The sequence below is a fragment of the Octodon degus genome, unplaced genomic scaffold (genome assembly GCF_000260255.1).
Source record: "Octodon degus isolate 3935 unplaced genomic scaffold, OctDeg1.0 scaffold00024, whole genome shotgun sequence".
Taxonomy (NCBI): Eukaryota; Metazoa; Chordata; class Mammalia; order Rodentia; family Octodontidae; genus Octodon; species Octodon degus.
In genome coordinates, this window is record NW_004524600.1 from 9,801,266 (window position 1) to 9,826,578 (window position 25,313).

The 25,313-nt window shown below is 41.8% G+C and overlaps 1 protein-coding gene across 2 annotated transcripts in view; it reads left to right on the forward strand.

Annotated features, from left to right (window-relative positions):
• Positions 1–25,313, forward strand: part of Pde7b (phosphodiesterase 7B) — a 346,847-nt gene that overhangs the window by 261,399 nt on the left and 60,135 nt on the right. For both annotated transcript variants that reach the window (XM_012514082.2, XM_023712215.1), the window contains one exon: positions 9,542–9,625. In XM_012514082.2, the coding sequence (XP_012369536.1) occupies positions 9,542–9,625 (84 nt within the window). The remainder of the gene's footprint in view (positions 1–9,541; positions 9,626–25,313) is intronic.

A 25,313-nucleotide genomic window follows, 5' to 3' on the forward strand; every position in this document is an offset into this window, starting at 1 on the left:
TCAACATTTTGAGGAAGTGGTAAATTATTTTCCAAACTTCAAACTCCACCAACAAAGTGTGATGATTCAAATTTCTCTGGGAGTTTTTCTGGATTCTTCTCTCTCCCTCAGGATACACAGTTAATACATTTCCCAGGTCTTGTCAGTTTAATACAATAACATCTCTCAAAATCAGCCATTGATGTGCACACCTGAAATCCCAGCACTCAGGAGGCTGAGGCAAGAGGATGACCATGAGTTTGAGGCCAACCTGGGCTACATGGTGAGTTCAAGTTTAGCCTAAATTAAACAGCAGGATCCTGTCTGTGTAACCCCCACCCATCCCCCCAAATCAAAGCAAAACAAACAAACAAAAAAAAAAAAAATCCCTTGCTTTTCAGTGCTACTACTGCTGCTCTTAGTCTTACGTCATTTCTCACCTGGGCTTTTGCAATAGCCCCTGAACTCGTTCTCTTTTTTTATTTTTTTCTCCATAATTTTATTGAGAAACAAATAGCAATGAGACAGTTTCAAATCAAATTGGTAGGACAGTTTCAATAATTAACACAAATATAGATTCTTAAAAGCAACTCATAACAGCCTCGTTAGCAAAGTGAAGTCCTTGTAACTTTCACAGCGCAGTGTACCACTGTTTGTCCCACTAGCCAATGTCACAACTGTGCGTTTAAGTGAAGGATGGCTCTACACTGTCCTCTCCATACGACAGTGAGTTCCATGAGGCCAAGATGCTTTTCATGTTCTTCACCAATGTCCTTGCTTACCACAAATTCATGTACCATTAATATCATTGATATGAAACCACTGCTTTTTAAAAATTCTCTTTTCTGTGATTAGCACAATACAGAAATCAGTTACCCTTAACACCTTCTTCTCCCTCACCCCCAGTATTTGCATAATTCCTCCCTTCACCCATTTTCTGTGCAGGCTCCCTTCTTCCTCCTCTTTTTCTCTCTGAGGCTCTTTCTTTTCTCCTTCTTCTGCCACCACTGTCTCTCTATACTTTTTCCAGAAGACTAGCACATTCATGAAATACCAAAAGACATCTCTTCCTGAAAGTTACAAGTTATTTCTGAAAATATGATTGATAACTTAAATTGTCTGTAGCCACAGAAATATGGTTACTAGAGACCCGCTTTAAGAGTGTAAGTCATAGCTTCAACCATTGTTCTAAAACATGAAGGCATTTTAAATTGAAAAATTATATTTAATTTTAATATTGAACAACAAATGTCTCACTTTCAGTTCTAACTGAAACATTTTACAGAACTAGTAGGAAGTTGTTCGAAATGCAAGTGTTTCCAAGATCTTTGGTCATATAAGGTCATAAAGTCTCACAATGCTTCCAAGAGAGGAGCCAAACCCAGATATTCCAGCATCAAGTTGTTTTCCCCTTTTATGCCCTATTTCCTCCTTTATGCAGTTCTCTTCTGGACTGTGTATTATCTGAGTGTCAAGAGGCTAGTCTATAGATCTTTGAAAATCCTTTATCTCTTTACTTTCCACATTTCTCCACTTACTTTTCAATATTTTGTATAATATTTTGCATAGTCATTTGTCAAAATGAACTAAATTAGCTCAGGAAGCCTCTCTGAATCTGCTCTAGAAGTGGCCTATCGAGAACTCACATGGCCTAAAAGTTCTGCTAACCTGCATGCTACCTACATCTCCATTATACTCTACATTCTCTCGCCACCTAACTTGAACTAGCCAGGCCTCATGATTCCCAAGTCATGGTCTAGCCAGGGCTCATGATTCCCAAGTCTTGGTCTGCAGCACGTGTTATCCTGGGCTCCTTATGCTGCCTTGATGAAGCACTGTGGTACACATTCCACCTTCAGGACACAGCCTTCACAGTCACTATTATTCACCCTGACATGCCCAACCTGGGAAAACCAAAGAGAACCAACAGATAATGGCTCTGAAGAATGGAGACACTCTCAGGTGCAGGTGGCAGAGGGAAAGGGCTCCCAAACCCTCCCGGTAAAAGCTGTCCAGGGGAGTCTTCTTTCAGAAGAGCTCAGATATGTGAAATCCATCCGCTAGGCCTGACACTTAAGAAATCCTCCTAAATAATGTCATGAGGGTGGGTAAGGACCCCAGAATATCAGAACAGTAATGAAGAATAGAACCAGTATAAAATATATGTATAATTATGCAAGGAATGTATTACGTAGGCTCACAGAATTGGAATGAGAAGAGTCCCAGTCAGAGGTCGAAGAATCCAAAATGGCCGTCTCTGTGCCGAGAACAGAAGCATGGCACCATGCTGAGGAAATTTATATAATTTATTAAAACAACAACAAATTTGGCTTTGGGTAGGCTCTGAGATAAGAAGTATTACGCTAGATGCAAGAGAATAGCACGCAAGCCTGCGCAGGCATTATCTTAGTGAGGACAGACCCAGACAGTGTTGTCCCTCCAGTGACTCCTCATATTATAACCACCACCCCCCAGCCTTCTGTAAGAAGATCTGTTCTTTGTGTTCTTTTAAGTTCTTTTACAGCTTCTTGGAATTCTCCTTAGATATTCCTGCTGCTTCTTGTTCAATATCTTTTTTATTAACCTCCTGTGTTCCCAGTGATTGAAACGTTTTTTTTCTCATTTTTCCCCCTGAAACATTATCAAGCTAAAGAATGAAGATAGCTCCTGTTGCTACTAATCTGAGTTGAAGCCTGCTTCATCTGCTTTAGAAAATAAAGCACCACTATTTACACATTCACTTTCCCGCCATTCAAATCCCAACGCATACATTTGTCGCAATGTGTCTAATAACCCTAAGCAAAAGTTGTAAAGTAGTACTGTTAGGGAAAAAAATCCATTTTTTCTGGTTTTGCTATGAGGATCAAGATTTTTAAAAAGAGAGGAAAGAACTTTTCCATATGCAAAGAAAACTTTATTTTATTCCTTTGTCCAGAAATGTAGTTTTTCTATAACTTTATTTCTGTCTTTCCTACATACCAAGCTCTCTCAACAACAGTCCCAGATACATAGTCAGTGAGGCAGTCCAATCAAGGGACTGTTTCAGCACATAGTACTTGATGACAGATTGGACCGGCCTCCCTCAAGAAAGTGAAAAGTTAAACTTCCACAAAGGAGATTTGGGTGCAGTCGTCATGCTGGATCTCTCTCGGAAGATCACGGTACTCAGGACGTAATCTCGGTCTGAATTCTCTAAGCTGGTTGCTTGTACTACTTCATACATCTTTGAAGTGATTAAATTGCTAACTCGTCCTCCCCTTTGTTAGACTAGATAAACATCCTAGGAGAAATCATTCTCTTAACTAATTCTGAGAGTAGCCATCTAACAACAACAACAAAAAAGCCCACGGTTGAAGCAGTGCATGGTGGTAAAAAGTCCAAGTCTGAGACTTGGGGATCTCTTACAGTCTGCTTTCATTTTGCAAGAGGTGGCAAGTGACATGAAAGGGGGATGAACTAGGAGGCCCAAGCACAGAGTTTTTCATTCCCCACCACAGTGGGGCTGCCCTGTGACTTCCTGTTTCTGACACCACACCACCTCATGCTCTCTGTCCCTGAGTGACACCACCACTGTGAACCCCCATTCTATCCCCTACCGCCCTTTGATACTAAGAGCTTCAGCATCTTGTTTAGCATCTCAGATGCAATAGAAGCACAGTAGCTACTGCTCTGTCCCCATCTTAGACCTGCTCTCCACCCTGAGATGACCTTGACAGCCCGTGATTAGGACCAGAGTCTGGTTCCCATCATATACGGCCCCTGTTTCAGCCACTGTAAGTTGTCATCACTGTCAGAGTCTCCACCCTCTTTGCCAGTTACATAAGAGGCCACATAAATGTCCACTCCCTAGCACAAGTTTTTATTAAACAGACACTGAACAAGAAGCCAAGTGGGCAAGAGGTCCATCCGGAGCCACATCCCCGGGGAGGGGAAAGGACTGTCTCCAGGTCTGGACTCCCAGAGAGACTCAGCTCAGCTCCCTGCCTGTATTTGCAGCCTTCAGTACCAAGGACAACATGTTATGTTTTCAGCCCAAAGAAGCAAAAGAGCAGCAGCCTTTTCAAAAATAAGAATTCCCTTGCTGTTTGTTTCCTCTTGGAACACAATGAGAACAGACCGAGGACATGACTCTGAGCTGTCAACGCTTCCTCCCCAGCTTCCACAGCACCTTTCCTTTGCCAGGAAAAAAAAAAAAAAAAAAAAAACCTGCTGGAGTCAAACAAGAGCTTAATGAATAGTCAAAATAATTGTTTAACTTGGATATAAGGCCTTAGGTAAATAGATGATTGCTGGGGGCCAGGGGCCAGTCAAAGCAGCTTGGCAGGACACCACGCATGCTGTCCTTCAGACAAGGGCCCAGCGGCGGCCTCCAAGGTCGTTGTCACTCAGCTCTTTCTGTTCTCACCAGCACACTGAGGCAAGGTGGCCTGGGCAGGAGCTCAGAGAACCAGGGAGGAAGAAAAAACTTCCTATATTAAAAACACATGCTTACAGTATCCATCTTACTACAGGACAGCTTCAATTCAACAGAATATCCAAGATATGGAAACTTGATTTGTTTCTATCTTAACTTTTTTCACATTGAAAACTTCTAAAATATAGTTATTCCACTTACAATCATCCTACCTTCTGCCTTACAAGTTTTTTTTAAACGTAGTGTAATGCATTTTAAAAATAATTATGTACTGTCCCTCGGAGCTGTCATGAGTTTATGAGTAATTCATTTCTAAGATTACAATTGTAGTTAAAGACAGTATAAGCACCGAGGCTGAATCTTTCCTGGATGGTGTTGTTGGTTGTTGCTATTGATGTATGTATCTTCTTTGTTTTAATGTTCTTGTTATCAACTTGCTTGATGGCTATTTCTTTTTCCCCAAAAACATGGTGCATAATGAAAATTGTTTCATTAAGAACTTAAATAAATGAATTGCCCGTTAATCTCAGTTCTGCTGAATAATATCTTTTTTTTATTTTAAAGAAAAAAAAATACCAGTTTCAAAACAGATTAGTAGGAGAGTAATAATAATTAATACATTGTTTATTATTGCCTTCACAGTAATTATTCAGAGTATAAAATATAAGTGTGATATCTCATCCAAACAAGATATCAAACAATATGTGCACAAAAAAATATGTATTATCACAAACCTTTCTTTTCAGTGAACTAAGAGAAACCATCTTAACTATCATGTATATAAATATTTTTTTCTTTTTATTTTCCTTCCTTTCCCCTTTCCCTCATCACAGTTTGTCTTTTCTTTTGAAGAGTTTCTTCCCAATTCACAGTATCTACTGTACATTTTGGATCTCATTTACTCATTCAGTTTCTCACACTAAAAGACAATATAATGTTTACTCATATGGATCTGACTTATTTCACTTGTGAGTATGATCTCAAGTTGTAGCCATTTACCTATAAGTCTCCACATTATCCTTCTTTACAGCTGAGCAGTACTCTATTATACATACAAAAAAACCCACGTCTTTTTCATCCTATTCCCAGTTGATAGGCATTGGGGGTTTTCTAAGATTTAGCTATTACAAATCATGTTGCTATAAAGATGGGTGCACATATATTGCTGTGGTATGATGTTTTTGTTACCAAGACACACAGAAGGGAGATAGCTGGGTTGAATAGGGCCTCTAATCCTAGTTTATTGAAGACTCTCCACACTGATTTCCACAGTGGTTGCACCAGTCTACACTCCTACCAGCAGTAGAGTAAGGTTCCTATTTCCCCATAGCCCCTCTAGCATTTGTTATTGATTGATTTCTTGATGATAGCCATTTATTCTAGGGTGAGATGTAATCTCAACGTTGTTTTAATTTGCATCTCTCAAATGACCAATGATGTTAAATATTTTTTCATGTATTTATTTGCCATTTACGTTTCTTCATTGGAGAAATGTGTGTATTCATTTCAGATGCCCAGTTTTGGATTGGGTCTTTGTGCTGAATAATATTTTAAATAGTTGCTTTCCATTTTGTACTTGAAAGTAATAGATGCCTTGTTGATTCAGAACAGGATTCAATTATCCTATTCATGCAGCTCTTTTCCACTGCAGTACTCTTTGAATAAACATCAATCTGACTGAATTTTGAATTCATTAAGGCAGTAAGATCCTTTGCTATTCACAATTTAGGACTCATGTTGACTATATCCTTGTTTATTGGTAGACAACAATCAGAGCATACATTGGGGACTGGGGACATAGCTCAGTAGCACAGGACCTGCCTGGCAGACACAAGGTCATGAATTCAATTCCTGGTAACAAATATATAAATATATATATATATATATATATATATACACACACATATATATAAAAGTAATTCATAGCTATGAAAATTTTTGTTGATAATATCAAAAAAGTTAAGAACTTTATTTTAGAGTTAGTATCAAAGCACAACCTCTCACTAGTTCTATGAGTTTGCAGAAATTACCAAATTTTCATTGGCTTTAATTCCTCAACTATGAAATTATCTAGTAATACTTTGGATTATTAGATTATGATATGAGGTAATACATATAAAATGCTCAGCAAAAAAATAAATAAATAAAATGTCCAGCACAGTGTAAGTATTCAATAAATGTTAACTATAGTTTTCACACACATTAGAATTTCCTCACATTAACCCTATGAAATAGGGAAATGCTATAAATATGCTATATGCTATGAATATTCTAATTTAAACATTAGAAAACTAGATCCTATAGTGGTTATTGGTTTGTCCAAGGTTATTCAATACAGCAAAATGCTGGTCTTTGGTACAGGAAAGGGTTCCTGAGTCCAAGTGCTCTCCAAATCTTATGCTCCAGCCCTGGTTGTTCTGCCTTGTAGTGCCTTCTCTCCTGTTCCCTAAAATCTAAAGTCTCATCTGATTCTGGACCTCCTGGTTTTACATTGTCATGAACAAAAGGAATAAATCTTGTGACCGTCTTTAAAACCTACACCAATATTCCATGTATCTTTTAGGGGAAATTGGTAACCCTCATAGCTGCAAAGTCAAAAACTACTCATTGACAACACCAAGAAGAGAATGCTAAAAAAGAAGTGAAGAGCCAGTGAGATAACTCAGCAGACTAAGTACCTGCTTGGGCAAGTACAGGGACCAGGGTTTGATCCCCAGCACCACAGGTCATGCCCACCCTGACTCAAGGTATGCTGAGCCAGCCACCAAGTCAGGGCATGGTGGTGCATGCCTGTAATCCCAGCACTGCAGAGGCTGAAAACAGGAGGATCACTATGAGTCCAGGCTGTGTAGTGAGACCCTGTACCAAATATACAAAATAAAATAAAAGAGAAGTGAATTTCAAATGGCAAACTTAAGGCTCCTGGAAAAAGCCTAAGAGATCATAGCAACAGGTCACAAATGCACAAGGCCAGCTGCACTGACCAATTGTCGACATTTTCACGTACACATAGGTTTTGAAAAGATAAGCCTATCTTAGCATTATTAATATAAACTATAAACTCCACTGCAGTCAGCCTTGAATTTGTCTTATCATTTAAACATGCTCTGTACCCTCTGCAGATTTAAGAAGTCTAAGTTCTGTCATGGAAGAGTATGTGCAAGTTTTGTTCTGCGGTAGCTTTGTTTCATTTTGAGAACAAGGTCTACACACTTCACAAGGGTAGATATCGGTGATACTGAGAAGAGAACAGTTCCTGTGGAATGGAACACCCTGAACTGAATGCTACTTCTGCTCATTATAGGCTTAAAGCACCAGCCACTCAGGAAAGTCAACAGATTTCTCCTGAGTCTTTAATGGGCTGGAGTCCTTGGCGGGGACCTCAGGGAGAATAGCAGTCTTTGAGCTACTCTTCTCTGAACCACTGTCTTCTCACTTACAAAGTAAGGGGAAAAAGTGGGACCTTTCCTCTCAAGACTATGCAAACAACCAATGAGAAAAAACTCAACAATAAATCCACTGTGATGTTTTTGAAAGTGCTCCATAAACTCTGGATCATTATGACTATAGGGTGCTCAAGAAAACTACAAGGAGACAAGATTTCAACTCTTTTGTGTGGCCTTCCTTCAGCTACTGACCATCCACCCCACATGCTTACCAAAGCTAACAGGACTCTTTTTTGACATCAGATTATATGCATAATTTTAAATGTACTTTCCCATGTCTTCCTCCTCTAACTTTGCTTTTTAATCTGTTTAATCAATTCATTTCTTTTTATTCCATAAACTGTGATATCCTTTGATACCAATATCACAATACCATATCAGACTCTACAAAACTTACTAAGGCACCAATATGAAATTTAAAGCTGAGAATAGTCCAAGAACCCGTAGCTTGTACCGCATAACCAAGGTACATGTAAGGCCCATGGGTGAAGGGCATATTGAGCATTGTCATTTATGTGGTTGCAGCAGATGAGGATTTCACCAGGAGATAGGAAGTGAGGAGAAGCCTGCTCCCCATCTCTGTTCCAGGCTAAGGTTCCAATGCTATATTAGGCCTCAGAAGAAGTGGCTTATGGGAGGTGTTCCATTGCACCTGGAATAATGCTCTTGGAATTAAAATCTTCCCAACTGTGGTTCTTCTGGAAACACACTAGTTTTCTTGTATTTCTCCCCCTGTCTGATTTCCAATAATTCTAACTGAAAGTCTAGTCGTTTGCTCCTGTAAGCCAAAGACATTTGCTCAGAGCCTACCATGTTCCCAAGGCCGCATGACACACTAGGGAGAAATGCAGACCCTGTAATGTCCCCTGGCCCTGCTTGGAAAGGGTTGAGAAGAACTAAACCAGCATTTATTGCCGGGCAGCAAGTGTTGCTTTAGATACACTGATAATGGCATTTTGTAGCTAGTCATTTTCATTTCATAAATGAGGCCGCTGAAGCTGAGAGAAACAAATTTGCCAAGATCGCACAGGTAACAAGTGTCTGAGCCAGACTTGCCCTAGGTCCACTCTATTCTAATGCCCATGTACTTTCCACTGTATTTCATCACTTTCCTCGATTAGGAAGGCAGAACATACACACTGAAAAGGAGAAGGAGTACAGTTACTAAAAGAAACCTGCAAATAAATAAGCACTAGGAACTCCCTAGGCAAGTGGGGCTCAGAGGCTAAAGTACATGGAGTTTGGCTGGCCTGAGAACAGATTCTAATACAGATCCCCGGCACAGCCTTGGGAAGGCAGGATGGGTACCAGTCTGAAAAGAAATGGACTGCGAACAAGAGAAACGATGCCGTGAGCGATTGTACCTTAGAACAAAAGCTACAGCCCCAACATACCATTTGCCCCTCCCAGTTTGGATGCCTGTCTAAATTTATGGCCCTGGGAAGTAGGAAAACGTTGCAAGCGGCCGTCATTTCATAGACCAGGTAAATGCCTGAGAGCAGCGTGTTGCCAACCCGCAGGCTCAGCGCTTACTCACGTCCCTTCCCTCCCAGGGCTCTCTGAAGTCAGGTGAACGGAGTCATTTTCTTCACGACATCTGGTTTTGGTTCCGCTGACAGAACTGGTTAAGAGGATTTACAGAGGAAAAGGGAATACACTTGGCAACGTCTTCAAACACGTGTTTGGATTTTCTGTTTTCTAGGAGATGTACGACTAAGGGGTCAGACGGGGGTTCCTGCTGAGCGCCGCGGCTCCTACCCATTCATCGACTTCCGCCTGCTTAACAGTGAGTAATCAAGGGTACCTGGAAGGGAACAAACGCTTTCTTCAAAAGGAAAAGAACAATCCCCACTTCCCTCCGAAGTGCGGAGTCGCGATGTCTGCCTGCCTTCCTCCACCTCCCCGCTGAACTCGATCCTTTGTCTTCGCATTTCCTCGCGCGTGAAGGAATTGCGGCCCTTCTGTACCTTTTCTCAGGGCTGCCGTGAGGATCCACTTCTCACAGGATATCAGCTTTAACCATCTAAATCTTTAAAATGCTGAAACGTTAGACAAGAAAAGGTATTGTTTTCATTTTTCAGTACGTTCTTTCTACCGTCAGCCAGGACTAGATGGGATTCTATTCTTTTTAAAAAAAAAAAAAAACATTTATTTATTTAGTGTGTGTGTGTGTGTGTGTGTGTGTGTGTGGCCAGCTCAGCCCACCAGGGGGCGGGGCTGGCTGGCATGTGGTGCTGGGGGATTGAACCGCGGTCCCTGTGCTTTGCTAAGCTTGTTCTAAGTAGGTGCTTTAGACCACGGAGCCATCTCACCAGCCCTCTATTCTATTTTAAAACCTGTCTACAGTTACCCTTAGAAACTCACCATTCCTAATTCTGCCTTCTTTGTCTAATCTAAACCCTGGAGATCTAGTCTTGCATTGCCGGGCAAATTCTTCATCACGATGCAGTTCTTCTGCTTGCATGGGAGGTCTCCTCCCTTATCATTACCTTGGAATGCTCTTAGTTCTGTTTGCCTTTCATTACTGCTCTTTATTTGGAGTTCTGGTTAAACGGATTCACAATCTTCTGAACGTTAAGGTCCATGGAAACCCAAGCCAGGGAGCAGTCATCCCCTCAGGTTTCCTATCTTCTATCATAATCACCCTTCACCTTGGGCTTGTGGTAGGTGGCGGTGGCGGGGGACCACGGATACATTTCACAGTGTGCTCCAAGGTTTTCACCGGCTGTCTCTCATATCACTCGCCGTCTATAAACTTCAAAGTACTGGATGGCATCCACAGAGTATTATTTCCTTCGCTATAAACAAGCTCGGATCAAGAGGTAATTTGATTTACCTCGACCCCTGGAAATTAGTAGGTGAAATTATAACTTGGTATTTCTGATCCTTCAACCCTAGAAGGCCAGTGGGAGAGAGACATGTTTGTATTTCTCCTGGCTTGTTCACCTCTCTTATCAATGTGAAGTTTCCAGTTCTTAGCTCTTTCAATGATACAGAAGTTTGAAGTAACTCTTTCTATACTAGATACAGTCTTTCCCAACCACTCCACAAAATCCTTTTTAGAATTCAGAATTGAGCCACGAGACTGAAGCAATGTTGGACATAGCCGGATGGAGTTCCAGTGGTATCTCTGACTCTTCCTCATGACCCAGAACAGGCTGTTTCAACTACCCACGGGAACTCAACCTTTCCCATTCTGCACTGTGGATTTCTAGGTTCTGGCCAGGGCATCTATCAAGCATGACCCATATGAGAAAAGGACCCAGTTCATTGTTTTATTAGATCAGATTTCTCCAGTGGCATGTACATTTTGAAAGTCAGAGGGAGAAAATAACCCAAAAAAACTCTTTTCGATAGCAGATATTAGCCTGGAGTGATGGCACACATCTGCAATCCGAGCACCTGGGAGCCTGAGACAGGAGAATCACCAAGAGTGCTGGCCAGTCTGGGCTCTGCAGAGTCCCTGTCTCAAAAACAAACAAACAAATAGCAAATGTTATGTTATGGTTTCTAACATAAGCCATTAGCAAATTAGGAAAATAAGAGATATCTATCTTTATAATTCAAGGTTCCAAATGATCTTCATTAAAAAACATAATCCCAGTGCTATTAAGTAACATCATTCTAATTGAGATCTTTGTAGGCAGAAGCATGTAATATTTAATGGTCTGTACCATACACTCCTGGATATAAAAAAAACACTTGGATTTTTCAAAAATAATTTGCTTCTCTTACTTCCTTCATCTGAAAAAAAACCTTAAAATATGTTGAAAACTCTATATAAAAATTTAAAAAGAAATTCTTTGAAGGCAGTATTTTGTTGTCAGACCAGTCGCCATAGAAAATGGCATCTATAAGCAGCAACTTACTGTCCCCCCTCCTTGGGGTCCTCCAGGAACTTCTGGGGTCCTGGGCTCCGTCCAGCCTCCTTCCCTGGCCCTGAGGCTGCCTACCTTCCCCCGCTTTTCTCCCCACCTGTTGCTCTTCACCCTTCACTCATAGAATGACTGTATGCACCCTCCATCCTGAAATTCCCATTCCATTTTTCTCAGCCCTCCATCCTGAAATTCCCGTTCCATTTTTCTCAGCATTCCATCATGTTCCTTTATTTATAATACGAGCTAAGTCAATACTAATTTATCTTCGTTGTGTTTTGCTTTCTGAGTGGTCTTGATTTTTTCCCCTGGATATGTGAAACATGTAGATTGCAGTACTGTAAAGATCAGTCTCTTCATAGCTGTTGACCACTCCATAACTACATAATTAAGTTACCAAGTAGATTGAAAGATCTCCATAAAACGATTATAATAAATAGTTACAAATGTAAATCTTCCACTACATCTAACTTGATGGTACAGAACAGACTGAAGAACTCTGAGATTTTCCTTCGTTTGTTAAGCTACCCACCATATTTTTAATGCTTGCATTTACCCTGTCAGTGATTTGAAGCTAGAACCCATACATCACTAGGATCACTCTCCAGTTCTCCTAACTTAGCAATTATAGCAACTTGTCACCAAGTAGCAGTAGGTACATGGATATCTGTGTAAAATAAAATACACATAAGACATTTTCCATATCACATCTCTCACCACATTCTATGGTCTACCATCTATTTAATTCTCTTTAATCACATTTATGTCTTTGTTGAGATTTGCTTGAATTACTAATGGTTGCCTTCTGCCTAAGTGGGAAACATTTGGTGTTATTCTAAATTTTTTTCATTTTTACCTACTGACTCCACTTCTACCTATAAGTCCCAAAGTGATTCTCTCTTACGCTTTCCTTAATTTTGAGTCAATTGCTTCCAAGGATGGAAGCAGACTGAAGTCTTCATTTCTTCAAGTGTTTGCAATTTTAGTCTCTTTCCTAAGGTAGAAGACAATCTAAAACTTTTTAAAACATTATTTCTAGAAAAAATAAAGCACTATAGCCTCCATTCCCAAGTTCTATACTCCTGCACCCTTCCTTCTAAAACACTTAGTGAAACCCACATGATTTCCTTTCCCCATCTAAAATGCCCTGGCTGTTTCCCTCCATCAAACTCTTCAACTGCTATCTTGAATTACTGGAAAATGTGAAAGCAAAAATGTATATTAAATAAGGCCTGTTGCATTTTGCCATGAATCCCATTAGCTATAGGCTTAATCTGTCACAGCAGACGGGGACAACAGAATTAATATGAAAACTCTCATCTTCCCTTAGAACAGACTTTCTAGTATTAAAAGAGATAAGTGGCACAGAAGTGGACAGATGACAGCCGATACCCTAAATTTTTCACTGCTTCCTGTGTGTTTGAGTAAATAAAGTTTTATTGAAACATTTCTATGCCCCTTCATGTCTGTGTCTGTCATCTAGGGCTCTTTTCATACTACAGCTGCAATGTTGTCACAACAGAGACCAAATAGTCAACAAAGTCAGAAGTACGACATTGCCCTTCATAGGAAAAGGTTGTCAAACCCCAAGTCAGATTTACTTCAGCAGATCTAGAAGCATTCATGACATTTGCGTAGATGCATTCAGTTGACTCTATTTTCCTTTCTTGGTGTCATTCTTTGCTTTCACTTCTTAGTACCACTGGTTTACTTTCAAGCATAGATTTAACATTGACTAAGTATGCATCAGATGGAAGTGTAAACAGAAAATGAACCTTGATTATACCTCTAGATTTAAAATTCCAATTTACAATGATACTTTCCAATTGCACAAGCATTCTTCTGGAAGAGATGTCCCTTTCTACATATTTGGGAGCAGGAGGAACAAAATACTATCCTCCCCTCATACTGTGTGCCTCTTGTCTACCAATCAAGTGGTTATATACCTGGCATAGTTCTAGTTTGTACCTGTTGTCAGGCATACTTACTAATAATGTCCTCATTCATTCTCATGATGTGCCTTGGTTTAGACAACAAAGTATAGGCCAACTGCTTATGAAGACTTCCCACAAAAGGGTACTGTAATACAATGCCTCTCAAAGATCACATGCAGGAATACGTTCAAGAGGGTATGCACAGGGCTGGGGAGATGGCTCAGTAGAATAAGTGCTTCCCTGGCAAGCCAAGGGCCCTGAGCTCAATCCCTGGTTCCGCCAAAAAAAAAAAAAGAGGCTGTGTACAGCATAGGCCTAGAGTGAATAATAAAGGAATAGTATACTTGACAATTGCTATGACAATAGATTTTAAATGTTCTCATCACAAAAAATAAATGTGTGAGATAATGCACATGTTAATTATTTGATTAAGTTGCTCAATAACATACTTAATTTAAAACATCATCTTATAGACCATAAATGTGTATAATTTTATTTATCGATTAAAAATAATAATAAGCACATGCATCCCAGGAATAAACATTAGAAGCGATCATCATAAAGAGGTCATCCAGCTCAACAGAAATACATGAGACAAAGATTGATCCCCCAGAACGCCAGCCCTGCCCCCGGGGGCGTGCTGAGATGGCTGTTGAGGCTAGAAGTGGTAGCATGTGCCTGTGATCCCAGTGCCTGGAAGGCTGAAAACAGGAGGATTACTATGAGTCCAATCTGTATAGTGAGACCCTATAGACCCTGTACTAAAAACATTTTTTTAAAAAAAAAGAAAAATATAGGGGCCAGGGAGATGGCTCAGTGGAATAAGCACTTCTCTAGCAAGCTCAAGGGCCTGAGTTCAATCCCCTGTTCAGCCAAAAAAGAAAAAAGAAAGAAAGAAAGAGAAAAAACAAATACATGAGACAAACCTACTTGTTAATTTATTTATTTACTTTTATGAATTTAGGCTAGGTCTCACTACATAGATCAGACTAGCAGTGATTCTCCTGTTTTCAGCTTCCCAAGCACTGGGATTACAGGCATGTGCCACCATGCCAAGCGGGGCCCGCACAGCATGAGGAGGATCAAAGCCAGGCCACTGCACTCTGCCTAAGCAGGGACTTTAGTCCACTGAGCTGTCTGGCCGACCCAAACCTACTTGTTAAAAGGCAGTTTTATTTCTTGCTTCTGTGTCACACAGTTTAGGAGTGCAGCATCTATATTAGTTCTTAAAAGCTTTTCTGAAAATGTAGTAGAGAATCATGGTTCTCACATCATTGTATAGGACACAAGAAACAGACCTTCAACAAAGAGAGTTACCTTTACCCCGATTGTGGAGGACAGAAAGGGAGAGAAAAGGATAGCAATTATTTTTATTCCAGCAAAGGTGCTAAAACACAACTGGAGGCTAGGAGACATGAAAACATCGCAGCGCTGCTCTCCCGATGCCCTCTTCCTTGTTCTATTTCATTTACTAACTCTGCTGAGGGGTAGCAGAGAGTTGTGGGGAGGAGAACGCACAACCAGGGACACCGGTGAGGAGGACTTGTTTTGTTTTTGTTTTTGCTTTTTTTGCGGTACCAGGGATTGAACTCAGGACCCTGTGCTTACCAGGCAGGCACTTATTCTTCTGAACTATCTCCCCGGCCCATGAGAAGGACTTGTAAGCAACTCCCCCTGCCCCCTGCGCAGCTCTGGCTCCTGACTCAATGGAATCAGTAGCCTGAGTAGATAATAGCTGGGTTGAGATGTTCCCCTGGCAACCGTCTCAGAGCAGCACAATGTGATTTCCACACCGGCTCAGCAGAGGAAGTGACATACGAAGAAAACATTCCCAGGGACTGCAGAGCACCGGGGGAGGCAGTGTTTCAGCCGGAGATGTCAGGGCAGGAATTGCAGCTGGAACGGAGAGCCTGGTGCTCCAACCCAGGCCCGGGCTTCGCAGTCGTAGGATAAATGGCTGTTTGGCTTTTGCTGCCTGTTAATTTGTTAATCTTGATCTTTAAATCCTCTCCTCTAGACTTGCCTTTCCAGCTGGGGCTACTTCAGCTGTTCAAGAATGAGATCATTTTAATAGAACTATAAAAATATTTTCCTTCGCTTACTATTTCCAAAGTAGAGCAAACATATACATTTTCTTATCTTTTTATGAAGAAATGACCCAAGCACTCAAATGTCTTTTTAAATATCTAACATTGAAAACACCCTACAGGTGAAATACAGTCTCTGAAGGTCTGTCTACCAACAGCCACCCAGAGTGATAAAAATCTATCTGCTGCTAAGCAGTAACCCCATCTTATAGATGGAGAGGCAATTCGGCTACAATCCCTTGTCTCAGAGAGAATTCCTAGCAGGTGGTGCTAGCCCTTCAGTGATCTTCTTAACGATAGTCTGTGGCGTCGCCAATAAGAACCACACAAAATGTCAAGGACCTGAGTGAAGCATCCAGGGCAGTCTGTAGGCAGTCTGTCTGAAAGGAAGTCATTCCACCCCAGCCCCGACCATGGGCTCCCTCAGTGAAGAAGGGAGGCATCAATGGGGATCCCTTCAGACCTCGCACCTTGTGAGTGCCAAGGTGACACCCCACAGCTTCGAAGTTCAATATTTACCTTCCTGCAGGAGAAAGGCGAAGCCCTGCTTGTGCTTGTGGTGCGCTCTGGCTCTGCCGCACGGTGTTCCATGGTGTGCACTAAGTGCTTCTGGCCGCCAGCTCCCTAACACTTCAGCTGCGGAAGTGCCAGGCCGGTGGGATGGTTAGCCACCAAAATGCCACTTCACGGCAGCAGACGGAGCTGAAGTGCCTTGAATGTATCACTTGTTCCCGTCACTCTTGATTCCATCCAGGAACATCAGAGGGGCATCTCCTAAGATAGGCAGCATGCCACAGGCCGGGGATGCCAAGACAAAGGACACTTTTCATAGCGTGGCCACTGAGGAGTTTACAGCGCTGTCAGCAAAAAAGAAAGACTCAATATAATGTAATACCTCTAATAATATATGCGTGTATAATAAGAGCAGATATAGTACAAGAAATATGTATGTTGTACATGACTTAGAGGGTTTAGAGATGTCTTAGGACATCCGGGAAAGCTGCCTGTGAACTGCAGCAAAATAAAGGAGAGCCACATGCCGAGGCCAGCTTTTAGTGTCATTCCAAAACAGGCTTCAAAAAAAAAAAAAAAAAAATATGCTTTAAGATGTACAAAAGTACAGTTGCCAACAATTGTTTTTTAAAAAAGCCCTGAATGTCAAAACAAAACCATATTTTTAAAAAATAGATTTTACCTTCTAATGTAAGAACTAAAACAGCCCTTGCCTGCTGCTAAGCTGGCTGACATCATGTAGTAGACTTGCTCTTTTGTTGTTTTGAGACAAGGTCTCGCTATGTAGCCCGGGCTGGCCTTGAACTCAGGGCTATCCTCCTCCTCCTCCTCCTCCTCCTCCTCTGCCTCCCAAGCGCTGAGGTGACAGGTGTGCACCCCATGCCTGGCAAGTGGATTTACTTTTTGTCTGAGTGATGAAAAACAGAACATTGAGTCAGGGAGCCACATATTGCCCCTCAGTTTTCACTCATTCATGCAACCTACAGAGACCTGCTCTGTGCCAAGAAGGCTGGAGCCTGGGCCCCCCCCCCAAGTCACACCAAGACTCACAGGACTAAGATCGCCTTTTACAAGATGGGTAGCTTCTGCCTCAGACAGCAGGGCTGTCCCCTAGTAGACACAGTCAACAAAAAATATCTACCCATAATTTCTTTCAAGTTGATAAGAACTGGTAGAAAGGGATGGGACCAACTACTATATGTGCTCTTCTGCACTGAGGGTTCTGAGAGCTCAGAAGGAACCTATGATATTCCTCCACCCTCAAAGAGCTAACAGTCTCATTTCAAGGACAAGACAGATTTTTTTGTTTTAATTATTTTTTGGTAGGGTCTCACTACACAGCTCAGACTCATAGTGATCCTCCTGTCTCAGCCGCCTAAGCTCTGGGATTATAGGCATGCGCCACCAAACCCAGTTTCTGTGGCTAGCTCAGCATAGAGCCAGCATAGCATGTGGTACCAGGGATCAAACCCAGGTCCTTGCACTTGCCTAGGCAGGCGCTTAGATCCCTGAGCTACCTCTGTGGCCCTGACAAATATATATTATATCAAGGAACATGCAAGAGAATAAATAATTTTAAAGTAGTTGACATAAATAGTAAGTCTGAAATTACAGATTACTGGAATCTCTTAAACAAGAGGAATTCAATTTTATAGCCATATGCTGAATCTTGAAATATACAAACTAGTATTGACTGGTTAAAGAATTACCTATAAGAATTCAGTCTAACATCTGGGAACTAAAGTTATCAATACAAAGAAGGCCTAAAAAATACTAATACATGCTAGCTAGAGAGAAAAATGAAAGTCTTAGGATGTTAGAAATAAAGAATTTGAACTTGATTTAGTAAGCAAACGGATCAATAGAGCCTTTTGAGAAAAAGTTGAGCAAGACATACATAGGAGGGACAGACAACGAATGAAGAGAAATGTAGTCAGGTGGCGGGCTATTAAGGCAGTGGAAGTGAAAGGACAAATCAGAGATGTTATATGAAAGAGGAAGTAAGCCTTGAATGCTGAATACTATGTGCTCCAAGAGGTGGCCTAAAAAAATAGAAAGGGGAGACTCCATCAGTAGGGAAGTCGGAGGATGCACCAGGGAAAGATGGTGAGCTCTTCTGGGCGGGGTGCATTTGCAGAAAGTTCAGGGAAAGGGCCAGGAGGCAGCTGGAAGTGCAGGACAATGGTGCCAATGAGCATTCGATTCTAGAACTCCTCAGGAACCACGTCATTCAGTGAACCGTATGTTCACAACACATAACCCAAAGTCAACAGCTAACTTGTTCAAGAGCCCTCATCTTTGTAGTTTCTGATAAACTTGATTTAGAAAAAACACTACAAAACTTTCAGTGATAAAAACCCACAGGCATAAGTACCTGCCTGGCAAGCACAAGGACCTGAGTTCGATCCCCGGTACTACATGCCATGCGGACCCCAAAACCAGGCACGATGGCACATGTCTGTAATCCCAGTGCGAGGAGGCTGAGACAGGAGGATTACTGTAAGACAGAGCTGCATGGCAAAACACTGTATCAAAAGAATATAAATAAATAAATTTTTAAAAAAGAAGTGAGCTCCACCTACAATGGATTTTCATGTCAGTCTCAGCACTAGGGTTGCCACTTCACAAATGCACCATTATGAATTCTACGTCAGACTTGAGTGACTGTGTCTGGCCTCGCTCTCCTGCACAGGGCACAGATGAACACCAATTTTCTGCTGCAGCACTTCCCTAAGCAGAACCTGAGGCTGCTTATTTCTGGTACACGGTCCTCTTTGGATTTCTGGAGCCAATAAAATACAGAGGAGAGTGGGAGTAAAATTAGGTTTCTTTTGACTAAAGTTACCCTATGAGTCACTGAGCCAGAATGGCTTGTTTATTCAATAAAATTAAATTCAACCTCTTGCCCAGAATAGGCAGAGCTTATCTCTCCTGACTTCATCCAGAAACAAAATAAGGGATTACGTCCTCAGAGTTTCAGAAGAGCTAATTCACCATGCACCCCAGTCTTCCAAACATCAGGAAAATTTGAGAATATCCCTTTCCTGAACATCTTTTGTGTGTTCCCAAATTGAGAGTTAACACACATACACAATCAACAAGATCTTGTTATTCTTTGTAACTAGTAAACCAAATTGCCTTGGGGCACCTGGGTAAGCCTGGGAGGGAGGGCAGCAATTACAGAGGAAAGTCCCAAGAGGAAGGTGGCCAGTGCCATGCACCTTCCAACAGCCACCACACAAGCATTAAGATGCGGGGAGCCCAATCCCAGGCACAGGGTGCACCAGGGTGGGTGTGCAGCTCTCTTAGGCTGAGCCCTCACAAACTGCGGCTCTCTGTGAGGCCTCAGAGTGCAGGAGCGTTGCTGTGGACCCAGAAGGAATGAAGAGGCCCTCTGCAACCCAAGCCGAGGCTGCCTCCCGCCTCTTCTAGTATGGCCATGCCACCACCTCTGTGAGCACACTGAGCTCTCAAAGCACCCCCACACACTAAGCCATGTAGACATGGGGAGCAGACAGCAACACTATGAGCACTGAAATCTAACCTGGGTTCAAATCCACTTCTTTTGTGAGTTTAGGGGAAATGCCAAACTACTTAATGTGTCTGCAGGTTGGAAAGAGATTATAATGCCACTCCTGGCAGGCTGTGCAGAGAAGTATATGAGATAAATGTAGCTAGCAGCTCATCTTTCTTCTGATAGGCCCATAGTAAGCTGTCACTGAACTTTGTGTGTTTCTTCTCTGCCTGTTGAGAATGCTTCTTCCCAGCCACCTCTTCTCCTAGGAAGCATCTGTTCACCCTTGAGCCCTTGCCCTGCCATCATGAGCTGGGCCAAGCCTTATTCCAAAGGTCTAGCCAGTTATGCTGTCCACGCTCCCATGCCATCTCCAGGAAGGCGACACCACACTTTAGCTGCAAACTCCTGGTACCTGAACCTCTGCCCAGCCCAGGATTTCTGAAATATCCTGAGGCCATCCAGAGCAACTACCCAGCTCCTGACGTTCCCTGAGGTCTCAGGAACCACGGATACATGTCAATTACGCCATATGCGTACTCTGACAAATAGTAATAATAATAGCAAATGTGGAGCCTTTGGGGGCTACCTATCACCTGTGTACTTTACACAAATTATCTCATTTAATCCCCCCAAAAAAAATCACTATAAAGCAGACACAACTATTTAAAATAAGGAAACTGAGATCGACAGAGGAAAAAAAATATAACTCCTCCAAGGTCACCAGCTTATAACTTAGAATTCAGATTCCCAAAATATAGTTTCAGAGCATAGGCTCTTAATGACAGTAGAATATACTTCCATTTTATGTGTAAGTTTAATATATAGAGGCAGTGTACGTATGCAGCCTGTCACATATAATACATATATGACAATCTTCTTAATATTTTTCATATGTTATAATTATTTTATAGTACATTCAGAGCATTCTTTTTTGATATTAAATACTTCAATATATTTGAACAAATATTTCAATAACTTAATGTGGAAATAAATGATTAAACATCTAAAATATTAGGTTTTCCAACAATTACACTAGAATTTTCAGTGTTCCTGCTGCCCTGGCGGCAAGTGCCAAGCAGCAGATCTCACCACCGAACATTACGCTCTTTGATAAGAAAGAGTGCAGTAGTGACAACCGAGACTACATGAGCTGTCCCCGAAGAAAAGGGAAACGGAATCACTACTGTGACAAATTAAAGTCAGATCTCTGTCTGCCACCAGTTGCTTTAATTTTTCTCGAGGGAGAGTTAGTTATTTCCTGTCATGCAAACTGCACCACTGAAAGAAACAGCTTATCAAAACATTTATAATACATTATATAAAAAGAAGCAAAACACAAAATTCTATATCTACAAATAAGATCTCAGTATGTCTGTAAGAGGTATACCAAAATTCTAACATGATTCGTCTCTTTGAGATCCTTCTTTTTATATTTCTTTCTACCATTAGTATGTATTTCTCTTATAATAAGAAAAATATGAGATTTTATTTCTAAAAAGCTCAGTGTCATCCAGAAATAGATTGTTTTCCTTAAAATACTGTCAAACGAAAAATAAAGTTGCAACCAACAAACCATATTTCATAGGCCACCTTGAAAATCCAGTTGGAAATTGTGAAGTTGGGTGATTATCAAAAGTCATATATGGGCTGGGGAGATAGTTCGGTGGTCTAAGTGCCTGTCTGACAAGCACAAGGACTGGGGTTCAATCCCCAGTACTGCATGATGCCAGCCCCAGGATCCTGGGCACATCTGTGATCCCAGCACTAGGGAGGCTGAGACAGGAGGATCACTACGAGTCTGAACTGTATAGTGAGACCCTGTACCAAATACATAAATAAATAAGTTTTTCAAGTTATATGTGCTACTTTGTAATGATGTCTCCTTTTGTACGTGATGTCACGCAAAGATGCCGTTTATTCAATGAGCATGAACTAAGTTTTTACACTGAAACAGGACCTTACACACTTGGTCAAATTCTACAGCGAAGGTTGTGCTAGTGTCCCATCACTAGGACAAAACACCTGAGAGTAACAGCTTCAAGGAGGGAGGGTTGGTTCTGGATCATGCTTTCAGAAGCTTCAGCTCAAGGTCACCTGGCTGCATTGCTTTTAGACCTGCAGCAGGGATGAAGCGTCCTGGCAGTAGGGCGTGACGGAAGGAAGCTGCTCATCTCACAGGGGGTGGGGCCATGGACTAGGGGGCTATAGGGACTGGGGGGGCACAGGGACTTGCAATGTGCTCGCGCGCTTCCGCTCTCTACCTTTGGTTTCATCTGCACCTCCAGCCTATTGGTTGTTGCCACCCTCATCCAGCATGCGTCTCCTTCCTCAGTCTACTGTTCTACAAGCTGGTTGTCTCTAGAAATGCCCTCGCAGATAAAGCCGGAAGTATGCTTTACTAGTTTCTTAGACCTTTCTTGATCCAATCAAGGTGACAAGAAAGATTAACCGTCACAGGTGCCCTCAAGATCATTAGACCCACAAAAAATGAAACCGACTCGTGAGTCACTACAACATATTAAGAAATTAAGATCCAGGAGCTGGAGAGATAACTTGGTGGTCTAAGCTCCTGCCTGGCCCAAGGACCCAAATTTGATCCTCTATACCGCATGCCGTACTCGTCCCGAACCCTGGGCGCGCAGTGCCAGCCATGAAACCAGATGTGGTGGCGCACACCTGTAATCCCAGGGTTGGGAAGGTTGAAAACAAGAGGATCACTATGAGTCTGAGCTGCGTAGTGAGACCCTATACCAAATAGTAAATGAAAAAAAGAAAAAGGATATAGGCTATTCAATATGAAGCACTTGTCTTCTATTGAGATCAAATGATTATCCTCTTCCCATTTTTCAACAAATATTTGTTGAACTCCCCTCATAATCCAGACACATGTCTTTCCAGTGCAGGATTACAAATCAAGCATTAGAGAGGCTGAATGATAGTGGAAAAGTAGAGTTAGAGAAGTGGGTCCCTTTTTTTTTTCTGTTTGGGCAAGGGAGCACAGAGCAGGGCTGAAATTATGGTGACAAAGAACTACATGAGAAAAAGCAATGGTGTTGATGGGTGCAAAAAGACAAAACTGAGGAGAAAGCATCCTGAGGAGACTGAAGGGGAAGACTGGCCTCAAGAGAGGAGGCAACTCTCCTCCCAGAACCAGAGGGAAGGTCAGAAGCATGGGGTGAAAACAGTTTTGTAGGTGTTGTAACAGAAAGGTAAGAAAGTTCCCATCCCATGACTTCCAGTTTCTCTGTGAGGCAGCAAGCCAGAGAGAGAGTGCTGGCGAGTGGACAGCCTCAGGGCCCACCCGAAGTTGGTGGTCATATATTTGTGGCACTCTTTCTCAATGTGGCCCAGAGAGAGCTGGTCGCCAGCATGGCATCATCAGAGTATCACCACACGGCATCAGAAAAAGGGAGATTTCATCAACGATGTGATGGCCTTTCCCAGCTAGGTCTCCGCATTGCCCTCAGCTTTGTCCTCACCAAAAGGCAGAGCAGACCACCCTGCCACATTTCCTGCCTCCCACGCTCCCCCCAGACCAGAACTAACAGTGTGTGTGACCTGCCCTTTCTCAAGTGCTCATCTGTGCCCTGCAGGTGACAGAATCTAACAGGGACACACAAGAACAAGCACAAGTCCCACCTGTCCCCAGCATACACTCACCCCACCCCAACCACCATGGGGAGTCAGCCACAGGAAGACAGTCATGGCCACAGCTAGCTTATTCCTTGGGAGAAGCTCCCTTCTGCTCTTCTGCATCCAGCGGCTCTGACTCCCACTATCATGGGGTCTTCTCTCCCAATAAGCCTTAAAAAATTAGGCCAGTAGGCATACTGGCCACAGCAGAGGTTGCAAGCCTGAGTGTCCTTTTCCTTCTCCCGATCACCATTTTTGACAGTCCTTGCTGAGGAAGGAGAGTACCCCAGCTCCTTCCCTTCCTTTTCTCATTCTTTCATTCTGTGCCCTACTGCACCAGCTTTCTCTTCAATTTGGGGCACAATTCTTGGCAAAAAAATAAAAAATAAAAAAATAACTCTATCCAAAAAACAAAACTCTCTCTTGAGACAGTTGTGGTACATGCCTAGAATCCCAGCACTCTGAAAGATGAAGCAGGAGAATCAAAATTTGAATCTAGCCTGGGCAACTTAGTAAGACCCTATCTCAAAACAAGAAAAATAAAAAATAAAAAGGGCTGAGGATGTAGCTTGGTCAGAAGCCACAAGGTCAATCTCTAAAATATTCACAACACATACACACACACACACACACACACACACACACACACACACCAGAAACTTGGAGGCTAAGAATGTAATTCTTCAGTAGAGCATTTGCTTCCCATGTTTAAACTCCTGTGTTTGATCTCCAGCACCACAAGAACAGGAAAAAAATGAAAAAAAAAAAAAAAAGGAAAGGAAACCTTCCCTGGAAAACATAAAATAAATGCCCCCTCATTTTTGGCATATTTTTATTTTTTATTTTATGCAAAAATAAAACAAAATTTCAGAACAAAATAATGGAATAACAGTTGTTAATACATTAATTGTTATCTTTATATAAAGAATTGAAAAAATCAGATCCCCCTAAATTCAAAGACCCAGTCCAAAAATGGACATCTGAGATGCATACACACTTCTCAGATGAAGAAATACAAATGGCAAGTAAATATATGAACAAATGTTCAGTATCATTGGTCATTTGAGAAGTGCAAGTTAAAACAATGCTGAGGTTCTATCCCACCCCAGAAAGAAGGGCTGTCATCAAGAAATCAGCTAATAACAAATGTTCTTTCAAACTTGTGCCATTGAAAATCCAAGATTTAAACTGGCAGCAATGTCGAATGTACAATTAATTGCACAACTGAAAATTGTAGCTCTGCATTCATGGATGCTTACTGAAGATGACTAGGTGCTAACCACTTTATAGTCATAACCTTATTCTTCCTGAAAATGTGGTAGCTTTGTTAGTTACCATGATCCTCTGTTGACACCAGAGACTTCAAACAGAAGTCATGCAGTGCTGTGGGGCTGGGCAGGGCCAACGCCTTCCCATGGGCTCTAGAGATCCTCCTCTGTCCCCACCCCCAACACCTCTGCCACCTTCCCTGCAGGGGCCTGCACCATCAGCAGGGGTGCCGAGCTATTCCTGTCCACTCATTCACTCTCTTGGTAGGTTTTTACTGAGCACCTACTATGTGTCGGGCACTGTCCGTGCATAGCTCAAGCAGTGTTGAGGAAACAAGAGGTCCTTCCTTTAAAAGCTCTCATCTCTCATAATGTTTTTTCTCTCACATTTGTTCCTCTTGATTAGAGCAATAATTATGCTTTTTTCTTTGTCACATTTTATGTTTTCCATTTCCATTTTTATTTATTTTTGGCATATTTGCAGTACATAGTGTTTATATTTCATCTTAGGGAGTAGATATATATATTTAATACATATGCACTCTTTTTATTTCCTTTCCCTTACCTTCTTCCCTCTTCCCTCTATTTCTAGATTCCCCTTCCCATTTACAATGTTCTTTAACAGGGAACACTAAGCCTGCAGAATT